Source organism: Micromys minutus (assembly GCF_963924665.1).
Source record: "Micromys minutus genome assembly, chromosome: 14".
NCBI lineage: Eukaryota > Metazoa > Chordata > Mammalia > Rodentia > Muridae > Micromys > Micromys minutus.
In genome coordinates, this window is record NC_137983.1 from 32,384,341 (window position 1) to 32,409,459 (window position 25,119).

A 25,119-nucleotide genomic window follows, 5' to 3' on the forward strand; every position below is an offset into this window, starting at 1 on the left:
TATAGCAGCTTGGGCTTGCACTTGTGCTCTCTTAAGGAGTGCATGATGTCTGTCCAGACACTTCTAGCTTTAATAGTCTCTTTGAGAAATCGGGTGTGAGTCTAATTGGCCTGCCTTTATATGTTACCTGACCTTTTTCCCTTACTGCTTTTAGTATTCTTTCTTTGCTTTGGGCACTTGATGTTTTTACTAATATGTGTCAGGAGGTATTTCTTTTCTGGTCCAATCTATTTGGAGTTCTGAAGGCTTCTTTCATGCTCGTAGTCATCTCATTCTTGAGGGTAGGGAAGATTTCTTCTACGATTTTGTTGAAGATATTTACTGTGCCTCTTAGTTGATACTCTTCTCCCTCTTCTATTCCTATTATCCTTAGGTTCGGTCTTCTCATTGTGTCTGGGATTTCCTGGACATTTTGGGTTAGTAGCTTTTTGTTTTTTCCATCTTCTCTGGCTGTTTTGTCTATGTTTGTAATGTTGTGTTCTGCCCCCTAGATTCTCTCTTCGATCTCTTGTAATCTATTGGAAATGCTTGCTTCTGTGACACCTAAATTCCTTTTTTTTTTTTTTTTTTTTTTTTTTTTTTTTTTTTTTTTTTTTGGTGTTCTGCCCCTAGGGTTATCTCTTTTAGCGTTTTCTTTATTGTGTCAATTTCTGTTTTAATTTCCCTCTTTCATTCCTTTATTTCTTTGGTTCTGTTTTCCTCTAGTTTTTTTAGTTCTTTGAGTGTTTTTCTTGTTTCTTCTTTAAAAGCTTCTGAATCTTTTTTCTTTTCCTCCCTTTCTTGTTTAAGTATCTCTATCAGCATCTTGAGGTATGATTTCAGGTCTATGTCTTCTTTTTTTGGAGTGTTTGTAATTCCGATGTTTGCTGTTATGGGAGAGCTGGGTTCTGGTGTTGCCAGGTTCACGGCAGGGCAGGGCAAGGCAGGGTGTGCACTTTCCGTGTGCACTCCGCAGAGATCTCTCTGCTCCCCGGCATTCCAGGTCTCCCACCCATCACTTGCTCAGCCTCTTTGAGCCGCTGTTCCGGGTGGCAGATGGGCCAGGCTCCGCTCTATGTCCTGAAGTCGCCGCTTATTGGAAACAGAAGTTCTAATTTTCTGTTCCTGGTCACTGGATCAGGCATGGCAGGGCAGGGCAAGGCAGGGGGTGCACTTTCCGTGTGCACTCTGCAGAGATCTTTCTGCTCCCCTGCAGCCTAGGTCTCCCACTCACCAGTTGTTCTCTCTCTCTTACCTTTATTGGGTTTTTAAATATGACTTGTCTTCCTTGTTTCATTAAGGCATAATAGTGTGTTCTTGGGTTTCATTGTAAAATTGACTCAGATCCCCAATGTTTATTAATATTTCTATGCCTGTTGTTTTTGAACTCTATAAATTCTGCATACACTTTTCATTGTTCATTTAAAATAAGGGTTCTGGGTTTACTCATAGTAACCCTCATTGGAGAAAATTTCTTTTTTTACTTTTTTTATTAATTGAACAACTCTATTTTAAAAAAACAGAGATAAACATACAGATTTTAAGCACTTTTTGCATAAAAGTATATGAATACTTTTTTGTCAGTACTTGATTTTTTTAAAGGTTTGATATTATGCATTAAAATCTTACTAGTTATAATGAGCATAAAGTATTTGTAAAACACGATGTAACCTGGAAATAGTCTAAGTTTTTGGTTTGTAAAAATTACACATAATGGTTTTTTCTTTTTTCTTTTTTCTTTTCTTTTCTTTTCTTTTTTTTTTTTTTTTTTTTTTTTGCCCTTTGTTTTTCTTGAACTTCATATAGTCTTTGAGTTGTTTTTGAAGTTTTCAGAGGTTTTTGGGGTAGTATACCATTATAAGTGACTACATATTACGTCTGTTCTTTTGTGACTGGATTATCTCACTCAGGATGATATTCTCTAGATGCATCCATTTTCATAACAATTGGGTAAAGTAATTGTTTCTGATAGCTGAGTAGTACTCCATGGTGTAAATATACCACATTTTTTTGTATCCATTCAACTACCGAAGGACATGTGGATTCTTTCCAGCTTTAGGCTATTATAAATAGGGCTGCTATGAACATTGTGGTGCATGTGTCTTTGTTGTATGTAGGAGTTTATCCGGGGTATATGCTCAAAAGTGGAATAACTGGGTCTTCAGGTAGTATTATGTTCAATTTTCTGAAGAACTGCCAGACTGATTTCCAGAGTGTTTGTACCAGTTTAAAACCCCACCAACAGAACTGAGCCCCACCAACAGAACTGAGTTTAGGTATGGAAACTGAGTTTAGTTTAATTGTTTTATTTTATTTTATTATACTTTATTTTAAAAAACAAAGATAAAAGAAAAAAATTAAACATTTTTGCATAAATGTATACAAATACAATTGTGTCAGTGCATGTTTTTTTTTCTTTTTTTTAAGTTTTGATACTCTGCATTAAGGTATTACTATTTAAAATGAGCAAAAAGTACATGTAAAACAGGGTGTAACCTGGAATTAGTCAATGTGTTCTTGGTGTGTGAGAATTGAGCATGAAGTTTCTTTTTTTTTTTTCTTTTTTTCTTTTGTTTTGTTTACTTTTCTTTTCTTTTTTTCTTGAACTTCACACAGTATGTGAGTTGTTTCTGGGGGCAGCCCGAGCCTCTGGGGTTAGCATCCCACTATCAGTGAAGGCATATGTTCTTTTGTGACTGGGTTATCTCACTCAGGATGAAATTCTCTAGATGCAGCCATTTTCTTAAGAATTTGGTTAAGTCATTGTTTCTGGTGGTTGAATAGTATTCCATTGTGTAAATGTACCACAATTTTTGTATCCATTCATCTACTGAAGGACATCTGAGTTCATTCCAGCCACTGGGTATTTTAAATAGAGCTGCTATGAACATTGTGGTGCATGTATCTTTTTTGTACATTAAAGTGTCTCTGGGGTATATGCCCAGAAGTGGAATAACTGGGTCCTCAGGTAGTACTATGTCCAATTTTCTGAGGTATCGCCAGACTAATTTCCAGAGTGGTTGTATCAGTTTACAACCTCAAAAACAGTGGAGAAGTTATCCTCTTTCTCTGCAACCTCGCCAGAATCTGCTGTCATCTGAGTTTTGGATCTTGGCCAATCTGACTGGTGTGAAGTGGAATCTCAGGGTTGTTTTGATTTGCATTTCCCTGGTGGCTAAGGATGTAGAGTACTTCCTTTGTTGTTTATCAGCCATTCGATATTCCTCAATTGAGAACATTTTGTTTAGCTCTGTACCCCATTTGTTGATGGGGTTGGTTGATTCTCTGGTGTCTAGCTTTTTGAGTTCTTTGTATACTTTGGATATTAGGCCTCTATCTGTGGAGTTGGTAAAGATCTTTTCCCATTCTGTTGGCTGCAGTTTTGTTTCCTTGACAATGTCCTTAGCCTTACAGAAACTTTGCAATCTCATTAAGTCCCATTTGTTAATCTTTGACCTTAGAGCTTGAGCCATTATTGTTTTGTTCAGAAAATTTTCTCCTGTGCCTATGTGTTCTAAGGTTTTCCCTACTTTCTCATCTAATAGTTTCAGTGTATCTGGTTTATGTGGAGATCTTTGATCCACTTACACTTGAGCTTTGTACAATGAAATAAGAAAGGGTCTATTTTCATTCTTCTGCATGCTGAGTGCCAGTTAGACCAACACCTTTTGTTGAGTAGGCTGCCCTTTTTCCATTAAATATTTACAGATCCTTTGTCAAAAATCAGGATCTTTTAATCTATTCCATTGATCCATGTGCCTATTTCGGTACCAATACCATGCAGTTTTCAGCACAATTGCCGTGTAATATAGCTTGAGGTCAGGGGTAGTGATTCCCCAGATGTTTTCTTGTTGTTGAGGATGAATTTCGCTATTCTAGGTCTTTTGTTATTCCATATGAAATTGCACAATGATCTTTCCAACTCAATGAAGAACTGGGTTGGAATTTTGATGGGGATTGCATTGAATCTGTAGATTGCTTTTGGTAGGATGGCCATTTTTAAGATGTTGATTTTTCCAATCCATGAGCATGGGAGATCTTTCTATTAGCTGAGATCTTCCTCGATTTCCTTTTTTAAAGGTTTGAAGTTCTTGTCATACAGGTCCTTCACTTGCTTAGTTAGAGTCACACCAAGGTATTTCATAGTTTTTGTGACTATTGTGAATGTTATCTTTTCCCTAATTTCTTTTTCCACATGTTTGTCCTTTGAATATAGGAAGGCTACTGATTTGTTTGAGTTAATTTTGTATCCTTCCACTTTGCTTAACTTGTATATCCCCTGTAGAAGTTCTCTGGTGGAATATTGGAGTCACTTAAGTAAACTACTATGTCATCTGCAAAGAGTGATGTTTTTACCTATTCCTTTCCAATTTGTATCCCCTTGGTCTCCTTTTGCTGTCTAATTGCTTCAGCCAGGACTTCCAGTACTATGTTGAATAGGTAGGGGAAATTGGCAGCTTTTTGGAGTTCCTGATTTTAGTGGGATTGATTCAAGTTTCCCACAGTTAAGTTTGATGTTAGCTGCTGGTTTGCTATATAGTGATTTCAACTCTTTGGTTCTGTTTTCTTCTAGTTCTTTGAGTGTTTTTCTTTTCTTTCTTTTTTTTTTTTTAAAGCTTCTGATTCTTTTTGCTTTTCTTTTCGTTCTTGTTTAAGGATCTCTATCAGCGTCCTGAGGTATGATTTTAGGTCCGAGTCTTCTGTTTCTGGAATGTTTGGCATTCCAATGTTTGCTGTTATGGGAGCTGGGTACTGGTGTTGCCACGTTGTCATGGTTTTCTTGGGATATGCTCCTTTTCTTTCCTCTTGCCATCTTGTTGTCAGTGATATGTTCTTGCCTTTCCCTTGTATCTGGTCTGTGTCTCTGGATCTCCACTGGTCCAGGTTGTGGATGGTCTGAGACCTGTTCTGTGCCGTAAGCCACCAGGTGGGAACAGAGATCCCAGTTCTGCATTCCTGGTCCCTGGATCAGGCAGGGCATGGGCGTGCTTTCCGTGCACACTAGGCACTCTCTGCTCCCTGGCTGCCCAGATCCCCTCCTCAGCAGTCTTAAACCTTTGGGAACTGCTGGTCCTGCTGGCAGATGGGCTGAGCCCTGTTCTCCTGAGTTTAGTTTCTTATTTAAATTTCCATAGTATGATGTGTGAATGTGGACCATTCTTTTGTTGGTTATGTGCCTGATGTGTGAGTCTAAGATGCCTTTGATGAATTATAAATGGTTTTTTTTTGTTTGTTTTTTTTTTTTTGTTATTTTTTTTTTTTGGTTTTTTTTTTTTGTTGTTGTTGTTTTTGTTTTTGTTTTTTTCTTGCCAAATGTAATTGTCGTCTTGAAGGCTTACTGCAAAATAAGTTCATCTTTTCCAGTTCTTTAACTCTGTTTGCCTAGTTCAACTCAGCTATTCTGGCTCAAAATCCTCTTCAAGATAACTGATTTACTCTTTTCTAAGCTTCTCTCTGAAGTTTTCTGTTTCACCTCAAACCAGCTCTGGTAATTTATTCTAATCTCTGGCTTCTTATTATTCTTTGGCTTCAACTGCCTCTGTTGACCAACACTGAACTGGATAGACATAGGAAGGTAGTCAGCTCCCCTGCCCTGGACTTGACGCATGACCCCAAGCTCACTAATGTACTCACTCTCTCTTTCCTGCTTTTATATAGCTTTTTTCATGTCAGTTGGGCATAGTCTATCTCAGACTCATTCTGTTATTTTTTTTTTTATTTTTCTGATTTATCCCTTTGTCTGTCCACTATTGTTTGGTGTAGGGGTGTGTCAAAAGGATTCCAGCCAGAGGGACTAGAGGTGTATACTAAGAGGATGTCTGCATTCCTGCCAGATCACCCAGACATATGTTGTGATCAGAGCAGCCATGTTGCTAGATAAAAATTCCTTTACAATGAATAGAAGTTAAGCTCTCTTTCTGACACTGTACATGTTTGTCTGATTTAAGATCAAGCATGAGAATTTTGTAGGTTGATTCTTTAAATACTCAGTGTTGATTTATTTTATTTTAATTGGTGTAACAGAGTGATTCCAATCAGTTGCAACCAGAACAGCATTAAAATGTGCCTACCAGCTGTGTCTGCACTGTGGGTGTATGGCCCAGCTGGCTAGGTTCCTGGGAGCTCATTAGGCTTGACAGCTGCATGAGTTGCATAAACCAAACCAGGCCTGGATATTCAGTGATAGGATAGTCAGAACTATCTGAAGAATTTACTAAATTGGGCAGGTGCATGACCTTAGGATGAAAGTTAAAACATTAATTTTGGAAATGATTTTGCAAGACTATGAAAATTTAATAGTAGTATATCTAAGAAAATCTGTGTGCATCATACAATTGGTCAATTTTATGTAAAGTAGAAAATGAGACTCGGTGTATTCTAATTGGCACATCTCTAGGTTTGGTATAGCCTCATAAATATCTTAACTAATCTGACGTTTTGGGCAGGTATGTTATAGGGAACAGTTTAGAATTACTTTTTAGTTTAGAAACTTGAAATTTCTTTTTCCTCTCATTGTATTAGTTTAGTATTAGCCACAAATAATTTGACCCACTAATCTTGACATGGAGAGGAACACAGTTCAAATCTATGCCTGATTCACACATACAGGATTTCTCTTGTGGTGTCCCATACTCTGAGTTTCCTTAATTGATTCATCTTAGTTGATTTTTATGCAAGCGTGTAATGCACTAATATACTCCACCCATAAAACTCTTCCCTCAGTTCCTTAGCCATCTCTGATCCTGTCAGTCTCTAGTATTCCCTGGGTTTCTTTTGCTTCTAATTCTCTGTAATTTTCACATATATTAAACACTCTTTTCTGAGACATTTTATTTTTATGCTAGTATTATAGATACAAATGTCTTGACAAAAATATGTTCCCAATCCTAGATCATAGTCAGAGATTGATATTATACTATCAAATAGATATATGTATAATAATACCATGAGTGTGACTTCTGAGGTACTCACAAACTTTGAACCTTGCCTTGATCTTGGGATGCTTTTAGAAAGATATTCAGGTTTTTCTATGTGTGCTAAAGATTTCTAAGTACCTAAATATGTGTACCCAGTTATGCCTTCTCCTCTTTGGTTTGATCCAGTAAGTCTGATAAACACAAATGTTATAATTATTATTTTTAAAAGGTAAAGAATAAAACTAGTGTTCCTTTCAGATCAAAGTCTTGAGATCATTAGACTTTTTAAAATATAAAACCTTATAGCCGATTTAGTAATAAGAGTATAAATAACATGTCACAATTTTGAAGTACCTGTTGCAATTAGAAGAAGTAACATATATATATATATATATATATATATATACATATATATATATATATATAACTTTTATATGGTATATATACAGTTGAAGAGAGAGCTATGGTATATATATAGTTGAAGAAGAAGGTATAGGAATTACTAAAGATTTACAAACCAATAATTGTTTAAGTGAAAGAAATAATTGCATTATTGGATCTGTACACTGTGGGGCAGGTGTGTCATTCTACCATTTGAGAGATGGAGGCATCAGATGTGTGTTAGGGCTACTGTTGTACAAAGTAAGAATCTATCCTTTTAAAAAATTCCTATTAAACAAAGGTAAGGTTTAACCGAAAGTAACAATAAACATGTATTTCATAATCTTCCTTTTACCAAATAGCCATATACTTTGCCATATTTCATTTGTAATATATAGACTGTCTGTTCTCTCTAGATGTATAAAAGTATCATCAAGAATATTTGTTCAATAGAATTGTTTTTTATTATTATTGTCAATAAGAAATCTCAGGTTAGGCAGATACAATAACAAATACAAAAAAAAAAAAAAAAAAAAAAACAAAAACAAAACAAAACAAAACAAAAAAAAAAAACCAAAACCTCTTAGGTTTCCACATCTAATTCAAGAATTAAGTTTCAGTATTGATACAGATGCAAAGTAAATTAAAAAGTTGTTTGAAGTTTTTTTTAAAAATATTTGAAGATTTAATAAGCTATTTTATTTTAAGAGAAAGAAGAAAAAAAAAGCTGTTTTTTTTTTCAAGTAGTGAAAATTTAGCTACATGAATGAAGATATTTCTGAGGAAATATAATCTAAATTTCATTATCTCTTTCTCTACTGGAAGTTAAAGATACACTTGAAAGCACATACATCCTATTGAGAAAATTGGTTTTTTCTCAGTTAAAATGCGTCACATTTAAAAAGTAAAAATTAGAGTGAGGAAACTTGCTTTCCTAATTTGTCAAGATTCAGAGAAAGAAAATTAACTAACTTAATGAAGATGTTTTTTTTCCATCTTTTTTTGAACATCTAAGAATTTTTTTCCATATATATATATACTCAAAATTCTTTTTTTATTTCTGTTTTTCTTAACTCTGCCAATAAACATACACACTCATCATTATCATCTCCATATCCAGAATAATTTACTTATATGATTGATGAAAATAGGCTGTGTAATTTATCTAGGTTAAAATATCTACCAAATTATCATAGCAATTTATAGAATCTCTGGATTTTTCAGAAAAAAAATTGTAACACAAAAATTTCCCTGATGCTCTAAATTTTTTTGTGCTCTGCCAAGTAAGATCTAGTCTATATGTTCTTCACAGGCCATAGAAATATTGTTCTACTAGCTAGTGTAGTACAAATGTATAGATCTGAACATGCTTGGTGGGCAGAGTTGACACCAAGGGCTAAGACAAGGACAAGAAAGACAAAAGAGATATCTACAGAGAAAATAGATACATTTTTTGGAGTGGAAGGAAAGAGGAAGAACTGTTGTGTACTGAAAATACTGTCTAAGAAGACTCGAGATCTCTAGTACTGTTGTGCACCTGATTGATGTAAAATAGCCATGTCTTACTTACATGAATCTTTCTTTTTGGTTTGTACTTTTTTTCATCCAGAGTCATTAGTTATGAAAAAAATCATTCCCTAAGGCTACTGATAGTTAATGTTTGATTTGAAACATTCAGTGGATTTAGGAATGGAATGGTTTTAATCGTTTATATTTGAGAGCTATGGTAAAACTGTTTCCTAAAGCAACTTTCTGAATCGACATTTGTCAGTGGGAATAAGAATAAGGAATGTCAAACAGAAGTAAATAGTCTACCATAACCACTGTGTAATACCAAGGAGACAGGCATTGCCGAACGGCAGCTTCAATGTACAAAGACATTCCTAGAAGTGAATGTCATGTGAGGAATGGACTCAATAAGAGTATTGGACAAGAAATGAATAAAAAGTTAACTTTTAATAGCCACTCTGTCTGTTTGAACTATTTTACATTCTAATAAAATTATTAACCCAGGATTTGGGGACATTTTGATAACAATTTATACCACTACATTAAAAAAAGACAATTTTAGCAATTAAATCATTTGCTTGCAGAGGAACTTAAATTTTAAATAACCTTGTTATCTTGTTATTAGACAATTTTTTTAAAGTTTCCTATTTTTTTTAAGTAGGTTAAATAAGAGAAGGAATAGGGGCGGTGAGATTATCCTGGGAGGCAGAGACAAAGAATACAAATTAAACCATGTGATACTGCTTGTTTTACTTAAAAGTATTTCAGAAATCATATCACAAGGGATTAAAAAGAGAAAAAGAAAAACAGAAACAAAAGAGGTAGCCAGACCCCTAAGGTTTCTGTGATCTCAACACAAATCTAGAGCCCACCCAAGATTGACTCACTTCAAATGTGTTCTATATATTTCATCCAGTTAGACTGTGTTTGTTGACCGAAAACCATGTGCCATACCTAACACAAACTGCAGTTTGTTTGTTTGTTTAAAGTCTGCATAGACAGCCCACAGCACAACTCTTTCTTCAGAGAGTTCAGTCAAGTGGAAATGTGGACATGGAAGTGATTAAACAAAACAGAATGCCTGTGACAAGTAAGGTAATAGACATCAAGCTGACTGCTTGCGGGGGGAGGAGTAGAGTTTTAACTAGAAGAGTAGGAAGAGTGCCTGGGAAATGCAGCTCTGAGCTGGGATTTGAAAAATGAGCGTTTCAACTGTCATTCAGCCAGATAATAAGAAGTGAGCATGAATTATAGTATAGGCAAAAAGAAACTAAAATTGAGAATGAAGAGAACAAAGAAAAGTTGGGTAAACACATGTTATAAAATGAAGCTAAACAAGGAAAAGTGGACCATATCATAAAATACTTATACGCTACAAATATGAATTTGCCTAACAAAAAGAAATATTAAGAAATATTTTCTTTTAATATTAGTATACTAATATATGTTTATGTTAAAATTGTTTAGAAAAGTAACAGAGGCTAAAACTAAGAATGAAGAGTAAACAAATACTATGTATAAAGTGTAAAAAGGTTGGCAGAGCCTGAAGATCAGGGCTTTCCTTGAGAGATTATGTTTCTTAGTAATAGTAGAATTTGAAGCTGTGGAGTCTCACCAACACAACTACCCTAAGGTGAGCAGAACAGGAAGGAAACCAACAACTATGCCAAACTCGATTGATGAAACCATAGTAGGCCTTAACACATACATTATCACAATGCAAGCAGCTGAGTGAAAATGGGAGAGGGGGTGTCCTCCCCAGAGAAGAGCCCACCAATTGGTTGTCTGGTCATAAAGAAATGGTCAGTTCACAAAATACACATAAATGGCATGCTATATTGACTCAATAGATTATATCTAGTAATATATATTATGTACATGTGTGTGTGTGCATGTATAGACATGCATGTGTGTAATAACAGCTAACATAAAAAGAGGGCATACATTGGAATGGGGGAAGGCAGAGAGTTATCTGGCAGTATTTGGAGGTAGGAAAGGGAAGAAAGAAACACTGTAATTAATGTATACACTCAAAGATAAAGATAGAAACATAGAAAGAATGGAGAACCCACAAATCTAAAGTCACCTGATGTTGGAAAAAGATGTCACAAGCACATTTTGGAGATGAGAGTTGCCCAAAAAAAATGGTGCTGTGCAAGCTAGATAACTTAACGGAGAAAAGAGCAACTCAATCCCTTTCTTATCATGCACTAAAGCTAATTCCACCAGAAACACAGCCTCACTGTTAGGCCGGAACTGCTGAAACTCTGGATAGGTACTGTCAGAATTCACTTAGATATACAGGCACAACTAAAGGCATTTTGAATAGGACTCTAGTTAATGCAAACCAGCCAACAGTTGATCAGTCTCACAAAATTAAAAAGTTTTTTTTTTATTTTTTTTTTTGCAAATGAAACCATCACCACTGTGAATAAGCAGCACAGACAAGTTAAATCCTTGTTAGCTCTACATCTGTCACAGGACCTGTGTCTAAACTTTACAAGAGTAATAGACTGCAAATGAAGAAAGCCAACACCCCAATTAAGAGTGGTCTTGGGAACAGAGCAGAGTTTTCCAGAAGAAAATTGTATGACTAAGAAGTCTCTTCAACACCCTTACCCACTGTAAGATAGCAGATTATAAAAACATTGAGAAATTATGTTATTTCAGCCATAATATGTATTATAAAGAAAACTAAAGGGACTATAATGGCTGGTGAAAATGTGGAGAAGACATCTAACCCACTATTAGAGGTATTGAAAGTTTGTGCAGCCCCTGTTTAAAACAATGTGAAGTTTCTTCTGAAAGTTAAAGAAATAATTGCCATATGACCCACCTCTACTGCTCCTGGAAATGTACCCTAAGTACCCAGCCACTATAACAGAGATGTGTGCATCTCTTTGTTCAGTACCACTCTATTCATAATAGCTAGGAAAGGAAACCTCTCTAGATGTTCATCAATAGAGGAATGGACAGTGAACCTGAGATACTTACAGACAATGGAATTTTATTTAGCAGTAAAGGACAAAGAATGTATAAAATGTTTTGGGAGCTGTTAGTCTTAGGGAGCAAAAGGAAGTAGAAGGGAGAAAAACTAAGGAGAAATTATGTAATTATATTAGATCAAAAATATTAAAATGAAAATGGTTCAAAAACAGTAGACGTTGAAAATATTCTAGAGAACATGAGGAGAACAGGCTGAGGAAGCTAAGTCTGCCCTTACTTATGTTCTGCGAATAGTTAAAACTTTTTGAGTATGGTGCTTTATAGGTATTAATAAAAGCAGATTAGTATGTTAGTGAACTTTGTGGTATAGAACTTGACTATTTAGTCATTTTAAAGTAGCTATTGACCCTTGATGTAATATTACATAATAATCCTCCCTCATTTTTAAAGAAATTACAAAACATAAGAGGATAATACTGTTTGTTTTAATGTCTAAGACTAGATATTAGTGTTCTCCGATTTGAAGTACAGGATACAAGAAAACATTAGGAAACAATATAAGAAAGGAGAAATTAATGAACCCCCCTTTTCCCGAAGAGCGGCCCATGGAGAAACAGCCACAAGAGAATAAAAAGGTATATTAAAATCATTGTTTGGAGTAATGTTTCCTACATGTCATTTCTTATATAAAGAGTAGATTTTACTATTGAGGCACAATGGAAAAAATAAAGCTACTAGCAACGACTCAGTTGCATGGAATTGAATGATTTCATATCTCCTGTTAGATAACTCACTGAGTTGTCACAATTTTGTTAATCACATATGCATTTATTTGTAATACAGTGAACATTATATAAAAGGTTATATAGACAAAAAATAGACTGATTTGTTGGTGAACATGCTGCACTCTTAGGAAATTCATTGGCTTAAAAGAACTAAAAAAAAAGAATGGTATAATAATGCAGTTTTATTCACATGAGCCTATTGTAGAGAATTGCTCATCACCTCTGATAGCTCTGTTTATAGTTTTAGTAAGTACAAAGAATTGCTGCTGCTACCATAGTAAAAATTTAATCTGGATATAAAAATTTAATTCCGAGAGGAAATTTAGTGGAATAAGTGGAATGGAGCTGAGCCAGGGATAGAACTTCAATAGGATCCCTATTGTGAGAGCAAAGCAAACTGACGGGTTGCAAACAGAAATGCACAATGATTAAACCAGCAGCCCTAACAGGTCTATTCCTATAGTAGATAAGAGGAATTGCCTATTGGCTCTTGTCTTTTAAATTTACTTTGCATTGGTCTCATATTCTTTCATGCAGCAATAATTCTTACAATAATATCTCAGCCCATCACTTAAACAGACCAGTATGTTATCCATATTATTATCTTTATACTTGTATGTGTTCATTACATAAGTCTGGTAATTCAAGGAAAAGCAAATATTCTCATAAAACTTATGAATCTAAAATTGATATACATCAAATACTTGGAAATAATGTAAATGCAAATTCAGTTAATCAACTATCCACAACTTTTGAATTATGAGAAGGATTTAGTAAATTTTTTCCTTTGTTTCCTTTTTTAAAAAAATTTAATCTCTTTTTCCAGTTCAGATTTATGTCTCTTTTGGTACACCTTCTGACTGTTCCACAATCAATACCTTCTTCCCCAATCTTCTCAAGTATGTCCCCGAGCCCCACTCCTACCCCAACAAATTTCTCCAATTCATGGGGAATCCAGTCTCTTGAGGGTAAGATGCATCATCAATGCCTGAATCCAGACTCAGGAATGCTTTGCAGTATATGTGTTGAGGGGCTTCATATCAGCTGGTGTATGCTGCCTGATTGGTGGCTCAGTGTCTGAAAGATCCCAGGGATCAAGGTTAATGGAGACTACTGGTCTGCCTATAGGGTCGCCCTCCTTCAGCTTCTTTCAGCTTTTCTCTAATTCAACCACAGGTGTCAGTAGCTTCTGTCCATTGGTTGGGTGTAGATGTTGTATATTTCAGAGGACAGTCATGATAGGCCCGTTTTGGTGAGCACACCACAGCATGAGCAATAGTGTCGGGCCTTGGGACCTCTCCTTTTCTGGATCCCAATTTGGGCATGTTGCTGAACCTCTACTCGGACTCATCTCTATTTTTGTCACTGCAGTTGTTTCAGACAAGAAAACTTCTGGGTCAGAGTTTTGACTGTGGGATGGCAACCCCATCCATGCACTTGATGCCCTGTATTTCTATTGGAGGTGGGCTCTACAAGTTACCTCATCCAACTGTATGGAATTTTATTTAAGATCCCTCCCTTTGAGTCCTGAGAGCTTCTCACCTCCAAGGTCTTTGTATAGAGGCTCCCCCTGACCTCCTACCTCCTGAGGTTGCCTGTTTCCATTTTTTTCTGCTAATTCTCAGGACTTCAGTCATTTCTCCTCATCCAATACCTGATCATGTTCCCCTGTTCCCCTTGCTATCCCCATTTTCACCCAGGTTCCTCCATTCCTCTACCCTCCTGTGATGGCTGGCTTTCTTCTCCCTGCTAAGTAGAATTGAGGTCTCCTCACTTCTCATTTCGGCTTGTTTAACGTTTGGAGTACTGAAGAATGTACCCTGGGTATTCTGTTCTGTGTTTAGATAACATCAACTTATTAGTGAGTTCATATCACATATTTACTTTTGGGTCTGAGTTGCCTCACTCAGGATGTATTTTCTAGTTCCATCCATTTGCCTGCAAAACTCAAGAAGTCTTCATTCTTAATAGATGAGTAGTATTTCATTGTGTAAATGTACAATATGTTCTGTATACACTCTTCTGCTGTGGGACATATGGATTGTTTATATCTTCTAACTATCACAAATGAGGCTACTAAGAGCATAGTGGAACATGTGCCCCTGTGGCATAGTGGGCATCTTTGGGGTATATGTCCAGGAGTGGTATATCTGGGTTTTAAGGTAGATCTATTTCCAATTTTCTGAGGAACCTCCAAATTGATTTGCAGAGTTGTTGTAGCTGTTTGAAATTTAACCAACAATGAAGGATTGTTCCTCATTCTGCACATCTTTGCCCTCATGGGCTGCCACTTGAAGTTTTGATTTTAGCCATTGTAATTATTGTAAGGTAGAATATCAGGATTGTTTTGATTTTCATTTCCCTGATCAGTAGGGAATTTGATCATTTTTAAGTGCTTCTCATCCATTTGAGGTTTTTCTGTTGTGAATTCTGTTTAATTCATTACCCCACTAAAATCAGGAACAATAGAAGAAAGTCTACTCTACCCATATCTATTAAATATAGTACTAAAAGAAGATCAAGTTGATTCAAATTGGCAAAGAAAAGGTCAAGGTATCACTATATGCAGATCATAAATTTGTATACATAAGTGACCCCAAAAATTCTACCAAAAAATTTCTACAGATAATAAACAACTTCAGCAAAGTGGCTGAATATAAAATTAAATAAGTCAGCAGCCTTTCTTTATACAAATGATAAACAGGCAGAGAAAGAAACAACACCTTTTACAATAGTGACAGTTAATATAAACTATCTTGGAGTAACTAACCAGACAAGTGAAATATCTGTGTGACAATAACTTCATGTCTCTCAAGAAATAAATTTGTGTTGTGTTTTTTCAAATGCTTTTTCAGCACCTAAGGAGATAATCATGTGATTTGCTTCTTTGAGTTTGTTTATGTAGTGGACAAAATTAATAGATTTTTATATGTTGGACCAATCTTGCATCCCTGAGATGAAGCCTACTTGACTATGATGGATGATGGTTTTGATGAGGTCTTCTTTTCAGTTTGCAAGGATTTTATTGATTATTTTTTCATTGATATTCCTAAGCAAAATTGGTCTCAAATTTCCTTTTTTTTTTTTTTTTGTTGCATCCTCATGTGGTTTAGGCAGATTAAAGAATACTGAATCATAGGTTATTAAATGGAATATGGGGGAAGAATAACTAACACTAAAGATGTTTCAAAATCCATACTGAAGTCACTATTCTAGAAGCTTCATATAGAAGTATATGGTGAATGCCAAGAAGTGCTTGCTGGCAGGATCCTAATACAGCTGTCTCCTGAGAGAATTTGCCAAACAAATACAGAGGCAAATGCTCTCAGCCAACTTCGCATGGGGTCACAAATGGAGGAGTTAGAGAAAGGACTGAAGGAGCTGTAGGAATTTGCAACTCATAGGCAGAACAACAATATCAACCATCCATATGCCCCAGAGCTTCCAGAGACTAAACCACCAACCGAAGAGCACACATGGAGGGATCCATGGCTCCAGCTGCATATGTAGCAGAGGATGCCTTGCTTGTCAGACATCAATGGGAAGAGAGGTCTTGGTCCTGGCAAAGCTAGATGCCCAATGGGGAGGCAGGAAGATGTGGGTGAGTCATTTGGAGAGCACAATCATAGAAGCAGGAGGAAGAGGATGTGATAGGAGGTTTGCAGAGGAGAATCTAGAAAAGGGAATAGCATTTGAAATGTAAATAAATAAATTTTCCAATCAAAAGGAAGAAATTTAAATGAAGTTACCATAAAATGGAAGGAAACAGTGCCCCCAACTAGAAATCATATGCTATCAAATACAGTCCCCAGCATTTTGAAAAATTGGCAAAAGGAAACTCATAGACTTCCAAAATTCTACAGGATACAGCTAATGTTATGGCTATTCTCTATATATTAACAATAAATCCAGATTGATTGCTGAATACACTTCCTTCTTATGGCATAGACCAGGGAGAAGTATAGTTTCACCCATACTATGTAACATTCATAGTGCTAGAAGATACTATACACACTGTCAAAGGAAAAAATGAATCATCAATCTCTACAAGTTATGAAATCTGCGAGCTATAATATGCCTATATGCCAATGGGTGGAATAGTAGCCACCAGAATAATAGGGAAATAAAAATCTTTTATTTTTTTTTTTTTGGACTTATGGTCCACTTTGTCCAAAAGAAACCATTTCTCATACTAGTGTTGAGGCTAAGATCTGAATACTATAGAGGTCATGAGCCCTACAGAACACACAATACTATTATCTTCTAAAGCAGCAGAGCATGAAAATAACACCTGATGACATATTACTCTACATACAGGTGTGTATCATTCAACACCATGGTGGTCTGTCCCTGGTAGATGGTAATTAATGGAGTCCCACAACTGGGCATGAAGCAGAAAATGAGAGACTTTGAAATGCTTAATTCTGAATGAAATCATTTTTAACACATACCTGACCACAAGACATGTAATTGAACACATAAGACAACCACAAAGGGAAAGAAAGAAGAAGAAAAAACCTTCAGGAACCCAACTTGAACAACTTACACTTCCTTGCCTCAGCCACTGTAAAATTCACAGAGCATCTCCATATAGGCAAGATGAACAAGATAGTAAAAAAACTCAGCAATTAATTGTATAGGCTTCTAAACTTAATCAACACATAGCAAATTCTATTTGCTCCAGGAGAAATAATAGATGTACAGCTCTGTAAACCTGACTACCATAGACTATGTCATTTTTGGATACAATTCAGTAAACTACAAAATGATAAAGTTGAATATGCAACACAAGTCAAGTAAACTGTCCATGTCATAGGTACTTTATCATATTTTCTATTTGGATAGAGAATTTATGAGTTGAATTAAATAGTGCTTACAGTGATCAGAGGAGATAAATTTGAGAATCTATCATTTAATAGTAAATTTTGAAAGTTACCTAGACATTCCCTCATTGAAACTGCACGAATTATCTGTGCCAGCAAGCTCACATATCATTAAAATTGTTCTTACTTTCTATTCACTTGGTTAAGACCCACACATAGAATTGGATCTGCTGCCATCAGATGGTTAGTGCCTGGGTATAAACAACAAAACATTCCATTCTACTGTAAAATTATTTTGAGACACCATCTTTTTATCCAACTTAACCAAATGTTAATGCAATTGCCTAGTGTTTTGTATTGATAAATTGAGATAACATGCACTGCATGCTTTTACCTGTTTTGACTACAGTTGTGCTTTTGTTTGATTTTTTTTTTATTTCATGCATATTTCTTAGGACAGTCCATTGGTCTTACAGTCTGACAGAAATGTAACAGTGAATGCAAGAAACCACATGGGGCAGCTCACTGGACAGCTGACAGTCGGTGAGTGTTTGGAGGTAAAGTTTGCTCTTTTATATTTAGTGGTCAAGTTGAAATCCATGTGACTGTGTTACTTCTCTAACACATAGGCAGACCTGCCATTGCCGAACTGTCATTGACTTGCACATGATCTTATGTGGCCCCAATTTAACTACCAAAAGTGGGTAGTTATTAGTCAGTATGCTACAGGGGGACTAAATTACAGTGTCACTGCTTTCAGTTTCTGAGAAATCTTTTTGTTGGGATTATATAACGAAAGATTTAGTAATTAAAATACAAATAAAAAACATACTAGTATTTTGTTTGCTTTACTTTTGATTTATGAAATAGAATGTCATGCAGACTGGACTGGCCTCAAACTGACTCTGTAGCTGACGACAACCTTAACCTTCTGATTCTCTTGCCTGTAACTCCAAGATGCGAACCTTACACTCTACACAGTTCAATAATATGGTCTGACCCAGAGGCTTCCCGCATGAAAGCAAATGCTCTTCCAAGAAACAACCTCAATCCTATTGGATTTTACTATTATCAAATAAATGTTAATTATTAACATTTATCAAGACATCATGTGGAAATATTACACGTAGTATTTTATAAGAAAAAAAGAAAAGCTAAAGTCATTTGTATCTATGTAAATTTTGCATACTTGATATTCATATAATGCTTAAATATTTTGAAATTTTATATATATATATATACAGTCTGTGATAAAATATGTTTGATATACATGTACTAGAAAAGGACTGATTTTCAAGTTTGAGAAATAATTAATCATTTTTAATCACTAAATTAATAATTCTTCAAAATATATGTTTTCAATATTTCTGATTGAACTTTTAAAAATTAACAGTTATTTATGTGATATGTATAAGTAGAAGTGTTAAATGTGAAAAACTCTTTTGTGTGGAATATAAGAAACCTTCACAATTATATTCTTTAATTAAACTAAAAGCTTTAGTGTGTCAGTAGATATCTACTAGTTGTCAAACTACATATTTTGTTATAAAATATATTGCTTTCTTATAAAAGGGGGGGCTAAAATAAATTCACTAAAATTACAGGAATGAAATATTTGTATGTATGCATGAGTGGGCCAGAATCGTCAATATCTCACTGTTCATTTCAATAGTAATTTGTGACTGTTTCAGAGTAGTGTAAGCTGGCATGAATAACTGGGAGTTCCTCCAAGTCAAAATTTACTTATCGTTAAAATGTCCTATTAAAATTGGATCTTATATTGCATTCAATTCACCATAGCTGAAGTAGTTCTTAGTGAAACTGTCAGCAGATAAGTTAAGAATACAGAGACTATGTTGCAAAAATACAAAACAGTTGCATAATTCCTGCCTACAGCATGAAGCAGTGGTTTGATTACAGGGTGTATAGAAAAATGCCATCCGCATTTCATCTTATGCATGAAAAATAAAGACTATATTTTGCTAGCATTTTAGCCACTCTCAAAATCTCTGTCAATGTAATATTAATATTATTCAAACGAGAGAAAAATAAAAAGAGGAAAACATTGTTTAACTTTAATGAATATATCATAGACAATTGTTTCTATAATTAGAAATGCATTTAAATTAAGAAAACTAGAAGTAAAACCTGGAGACTTAGGCACACTGTTGTTCACTCCCCTATGTTTTATTCCCTTGTAAGAGTCCATAAAAATATTAAAAGCACATTAACTACAGAGTAGGCAATAATTTATTAAATAATCTGGTATGGCCAGCTGTGTGAGACAACCTTTTAATCACACTGTAGGAGCAATTGAAGTAAGAAGATATCTGTGAGTTCAGGCCACCCCTGTCTATATAGTGACTTCCTGGTGAGCTAGGACTATATAGTGAGACCTTTTCTTAAATACAGATGTATATATTCGAAATCAAAGTATGTCTTTACTTCTGTGAACTCTAAGAAAACAGCTCACCTGTTTTGGAGATCAAGTTTACCCTTTTCTAAAATAGGCATGACACTTACTTGTTCTTATGTATAACAATATTTGTTAATAGTAAATATAATACCTCCATATCAGCATATATTTATGGATGATAGTTGTAGTTATTCTGCAAATCTAAGTATACTAGCAGTATACTGAATTCTAATAAAAACGAACAGTGCATTTCAACGGGCATTAAATACATTTCCAGATTTTATTATTCTAATATATTAGAAAAGAAAAGTTACTGCATTGGCAGTTTTTTGTTCTATTCTATTATGTTGATCAAAATACTATTTAGGAGATACGAGCAAAACAGATGCTTATCTACTTTGAATATTTCTTCTTTATTATAAGCCAACTTTCTTAGTTCATGTAAAAAGAGATGTGTAATGTAATTTAAAGATGTATCATGATACCATGTTAACTCTAACACTGTATTTCTACTTTTGAAAAAGAACCCAAACTATTCTCCTTGCATAAATGCATAGGTAATTCGATATACTTTTTGAATGTATGAATGTGTGTATAGATATATACATTTTAGGTAAGCTTAATCTAATCTATTTTTTTGTTTTTGTTTGTTTTTTCTTTTGTTTTTCTTTTTTATCGGATATTTTTAGTATTTACACTTTGAATGTTATCCACTTTCCCCCAAACACTTTCTGCCTCTCCTCCCTCTGGTTTTATGAAGATCTTACCACCCCTTCAACCTACTCCCATCTCAATGCCCTGGCATTCTCCCACATGTGGAAACAAGCCTTCATAAGACAAAAGGCTTCTCCTCCTATTGATGATACACAATGCTATCCTCTGCTACATATGGAGTCATGTTCAATGGTTGGTGTCTTATCACTGCAAGTTCTGAGGGTCAGGTTGGTTGATATTGATGTTCTATGGGGTTGAAAAAGCCACAGATTCTTCAGTCCATTCTCTAACTCCTCCATTGGGGTCCCCATGCTCAGTCCTATGATTGGCTGCAACCATCCTCACCTGTATTAGTAAGGCTTTGGCAAAGCCTCTCAGGAGACACGTATATCAGGCTCCTGCTAGCAAGCACTTCTTGGCATCATCAATAGTGACTAGTTTTTATGGCTGCATATGGGATGGATCCCCAGGTGAGGCAGTCTCCAGACAGCCTTTTCTTCGGTGCCTGCTGCACTCTTTGTCCTTGTATTTCCTCCTGTCATTATTTTGCTCTCCCTTTTAAGAAGGGTTGAAGCATCCACATTTTGGTCTTTCTTGTTTAGATTCATATGGTCTGTGAATTGTGTGTTGAGAATTCTGAGCTTTTGGGCTAATATCTAATTATCAGTGTGTGCATACCATGTTTATTCTTTAGTGATTGGGTTACCAGATTCAGGATGATATTTACTAGATCCATCCATTTGCCTAAGAAATTCATGTAGTCATTGTTTTTAATAGCTGAGTAGTATTCCATTGTGCAAATGTACCACAGTTTCTGTATCCATTCCTCTGTTGAAGGACATCTGGATACTTTCTGGCTTCTGTCTATTATAAATATTGCTTCGATAAATGTAGTGAAACATGAGGGGTATAGCTGTATGTAGTACGACTTGATTTTTCTGAGTAACCACCAGAATGATTTACAGAGTGTTTGTACCAGCTTGCAGTTGCACCATTAATGAAGAAGTTTTCTTCTTTCTAAACATCCCTGCTAGCATCTACTGTCACCTAAGTTTTTGGTCTCAGTCATTCTGTCTGGTGTGAGGTAGAATCTCAGTGTTGTTTTAATCTGCATTTCCCTGATGATTAGGGTGTTTAACATTTTTTTAGGTGCATCTTGACTATTCTGTATTTCTCAGATGAGAATTCTTTGTTGTGTTCTCTCCCCATTTTTAAAATTGGATTATTTAGTTCCCTGGATTCTCACTTCTTGAGTTCTTTGTATACATTAGACATTAGCTTCCTGTTGGATGTAGGATTGACAAAGATCTTTTCCTGTTCTGTTGGTTGCTGTTTTTGTCCCATTGATAGTGTACTTTACCTGACAGAAGCTTTGCAATATTATGAGGTCATATTTGTTGATTCTTGATCTTAGAGTATAAGCCATTGATGTTCTGTTTAGGAACTCCCTGTGCCTATGTGTTCAAGGCTCTTCTTCACTTTCTCTTTTATTAGTTTTAGTGTATCTGATTTTATGGGGAGGTCTTTGATCCTCTTGGACTTGAACTATGTATACAGAGAAAAATACATCAATTTGCATTGACTACAAGCTGACCTATAGTTCAACCTCCACAATTTATTGAAAATGTTCTTTTCTCCACTGCATGGTTTAACTTATTTGTGAAATATCAAGTAACAGTGACCATAGGTATGTGTGTTGATTTCTGGGTCTTCAATTCTATCCTATTCATCCACATGCCTGTCTCTGTACCAGTGCCGTGTGGTTTTTATCATTATTGCTCTATAATATAGCTTGAGGTTGGAGATCATAATTTCCTATAAGTCCTTTAATTGATGAATATAGTTTTCCCTATCCTGGGTATTTGCTATTCAATTCGAATTTTTAAATTGGCCTTTCGAACTCTATAAAGAATTGAGTTGGAATTTTGATGGGCATTGCATTGAATCTGTAGATTACTTTTGGCAAGCTGCTCATTTTTACTTTATTAATTCTGCCAATCCATGATCCTGGCAGATTTTTATCCAGCTTCCAAGATCTCCAATTTCTTTCTACAGATACTTAAATTTCTCATCATACAAATATTTTTCTTGCTTGGTTAGAGTCACACCAAAGTATTTTAAATTATCTGTGACTACTGAGAAGGGTATGAATTCCCGACTTTCTTTCTCACTCCATTACTCCTTTGAAGAGAGGAAAGTTACTGATTTGTTTGAGTTATTTTTATATCCAGCCTCTTTGCTGAGGTTGTTTATCAGGTTTAGATGGTCTCAGGTTGAATTTTTGGGGTCACATAAGCATACTACCATATCGTCTGTAAACAGTAATATTTTCGCTTCTTTTTCAATTTGTATCCTTTTGACCTCTTTTTGTTGACTAATTGCTCTGGTTAGGTCTTCAAGTACTATACTGAATTGGTAGGGGGAGACTGGTCAGCCTTGTCTAGTCCCAGATTAAATGAGATTGCTTCAAGTTTGTCTCCATTTAGTTTGATGTTGGCTACTGGTTTGCTGTATATTGCTTTTACTATGTTTAAAGTCCTTGAATTCCTGATCTTTCCAATACTTTTAATATGAAGGGGTGTTGAATTTTGTCAAATGGTTTCCTAGTATCTAATGACATGATCATGTGTTTTTTTTTTCCTTTGAGTTAATTTATATAATAGATTATGTTGATAGATTTCCATATATTGAACCATGACTGCATCCCTGGGAAAAAAGTCTATTAATCATGGTAAATAAAAATTTTGATGTATTCTTGGATTTGTTTTGTGAAAATTTTATTGAGTACTTTTTCGTTGTTATTCATAAGAGATCAGTCAGGAGTTCTCTTTCTTTTTAGGTTCTTTGTGGGGTTTAGGTATAAGTGTAATTGTGGCTCCAAAAAAGAATTGTGTAGTGTTTCTTCTATTTCTCTTCTGTGGAATAGTTTACAGAGTATTGGTATGTGTTCCTATTTGATGGTCTGTTAGAAGTCTATACTAAACCCATCTGGTTCTTGGCTTGTTTTCATTAGTAGTCTCTTAATGACTCTTTCTATTTCCTTATGGTTATGAGACTATTTAGATGGTTTATCTGATTCTTATTTAACTTTAATATCTGGTATCTATCTAGAAAATTGTCCATTTTCTCTACATTTTCCAGTTTTGTTGAGTAGACTTTTGTAGTAGGATCTGATATATATTTTTTTAATTTACTCAGTTTTTGTTGTTATGTCTCCATTTTTATTTATAATTTTGTTAGTTTGAATACTATGTTTGTGCCATCTACTTAGTCTGGCTAAGGGTTTTTTTTTTTTTTAACTTTACTATTTTCTGAAAAAAATAGCTTCTTATTTTTTGATTCTTTATATTATAGTTCCTTTTTATTCTACTTGGTTGATTTCAGTTCTGAGTTTTATTATATCCTGCTGTCTACTCCTCTTGGGTGTCTTTTCTTCTTTTAGTTCTAGAGATTTCAGGTGGACTGTCAAGCTGTTAGTGTAGGCTCTCTCCAGTTTCTTTTTGGGGGACTCAGAATTATGAATGTTCCCCTTAGCACTGCTTTCATTTTGTACCATAAGTTTAGGTATGTTGTGCTTTTTTTTTCATTAAATGCTAAAATGTCTTTAATTTTTTTTCTTTATTTCATCCTTGTCAAAGTTGGCATTGAGTAAAGTATTGTTCAGCTCCCATATGTATGTTGTCTTTCTGTTGTTTTTCTTGTTTTTGTAGACCACAGTGATTATATAGGGTTCATGGGATTATTTCAATCTTCTTGTACATGTTGAGCCCCATTTTGTGACTGATTATGTGGGTAGTATTTGCGATGGTATCAGATAGTGCTGAGAAGAAGTTATATTCTTTTGTTTTAGGTTGAAATGTCCAACAGATATCTGTTAAATCCATTGGTTCATAAGTTCTGAGAGTTTCACTGTGTCTCTGTTTAGTTTCTGTTTCCATAATCTGTCCATTGATGAGAGTGGGTTGCTAAAGTCTCCTGCTATTATTATCTGTCAGACAATGTCTATTTTGCACTTTAGCAAAGTTTCTTTTATGAATGTGGGTGTCCTTTCATTTGGAGCATAGATGTTTAGATTGAGATTTCATATTGGTAGCCTTTTCCTTTCATTAGTATGAAGTGACCTTCCTTATCTTTTTTGATAACTTTTGGTTGAAAGTCAATTTTAGTCAATATTATAATGGCTACTCCAACTTGTTTCTTGAGACATTTTGCTTTGTAAATTGTTTTTTAGCTTCTTACTCTGGAGTACTGCCTGTCCTTGTCACTGAGGTATTCTGCTTTATGCAACAAAATGCTGGGTCCTCTTTATGTACCCAGTCTGTTAGTCTATGTCTGTTTATTAGAGAATTAAGTCCATTGATGTTGAGAGATATTAGAATCAAATTATTGTTCTTGTTATTTTTGTTGTTAGAGGTAGGATTATGTTTGTGTGGCTATCTTCTTTAGGTTGTTGAAAGAAGATTACTTTCTTGTTTTTTTCTAAAGTATAATTTCCTTCTTGTGTTGAAGTTTTTCATCTATTATCTTTTGTAGGGCTATATTTTTAGGAAGATATTGTGTAAATATTATTTTGTCATGAAATATCTTGGTTTCTTCATCTATGTTAATTGAGTGGTTTGCTGCATATAGTAGCCTGGGCATTTGTGTTT

The 25,119-nt window shown here is 35.0% G+C and overlaps 1 protein-coding gene across 2 annotated transcripts in view; it reads left to right on the forward strand.

Moving 5' to 3' along the window:
* Positions 1 to 25,119, forward strand: part of SGCZ (sarcoglycan zeta) — a gene marked incomplete at both ends in the record, with an annotated part of 369,456 nt that overhangs the window by 255,071 nt on the left and 89,266 nt on the right. For both annotated transcript variants that reach the window (XM_080928698.1, XM_080928699.1), the window contains one exon: positions 17,796 to 17,883. In XM_080928698.1, the coding sequence (XP_080784824.1) occupies positions 17,796 to 17,883 (88 nt within the window). The remainder of the gene's footprint in view (positions 1 to 17,795; positions 17,884 to 25,119) is intronic.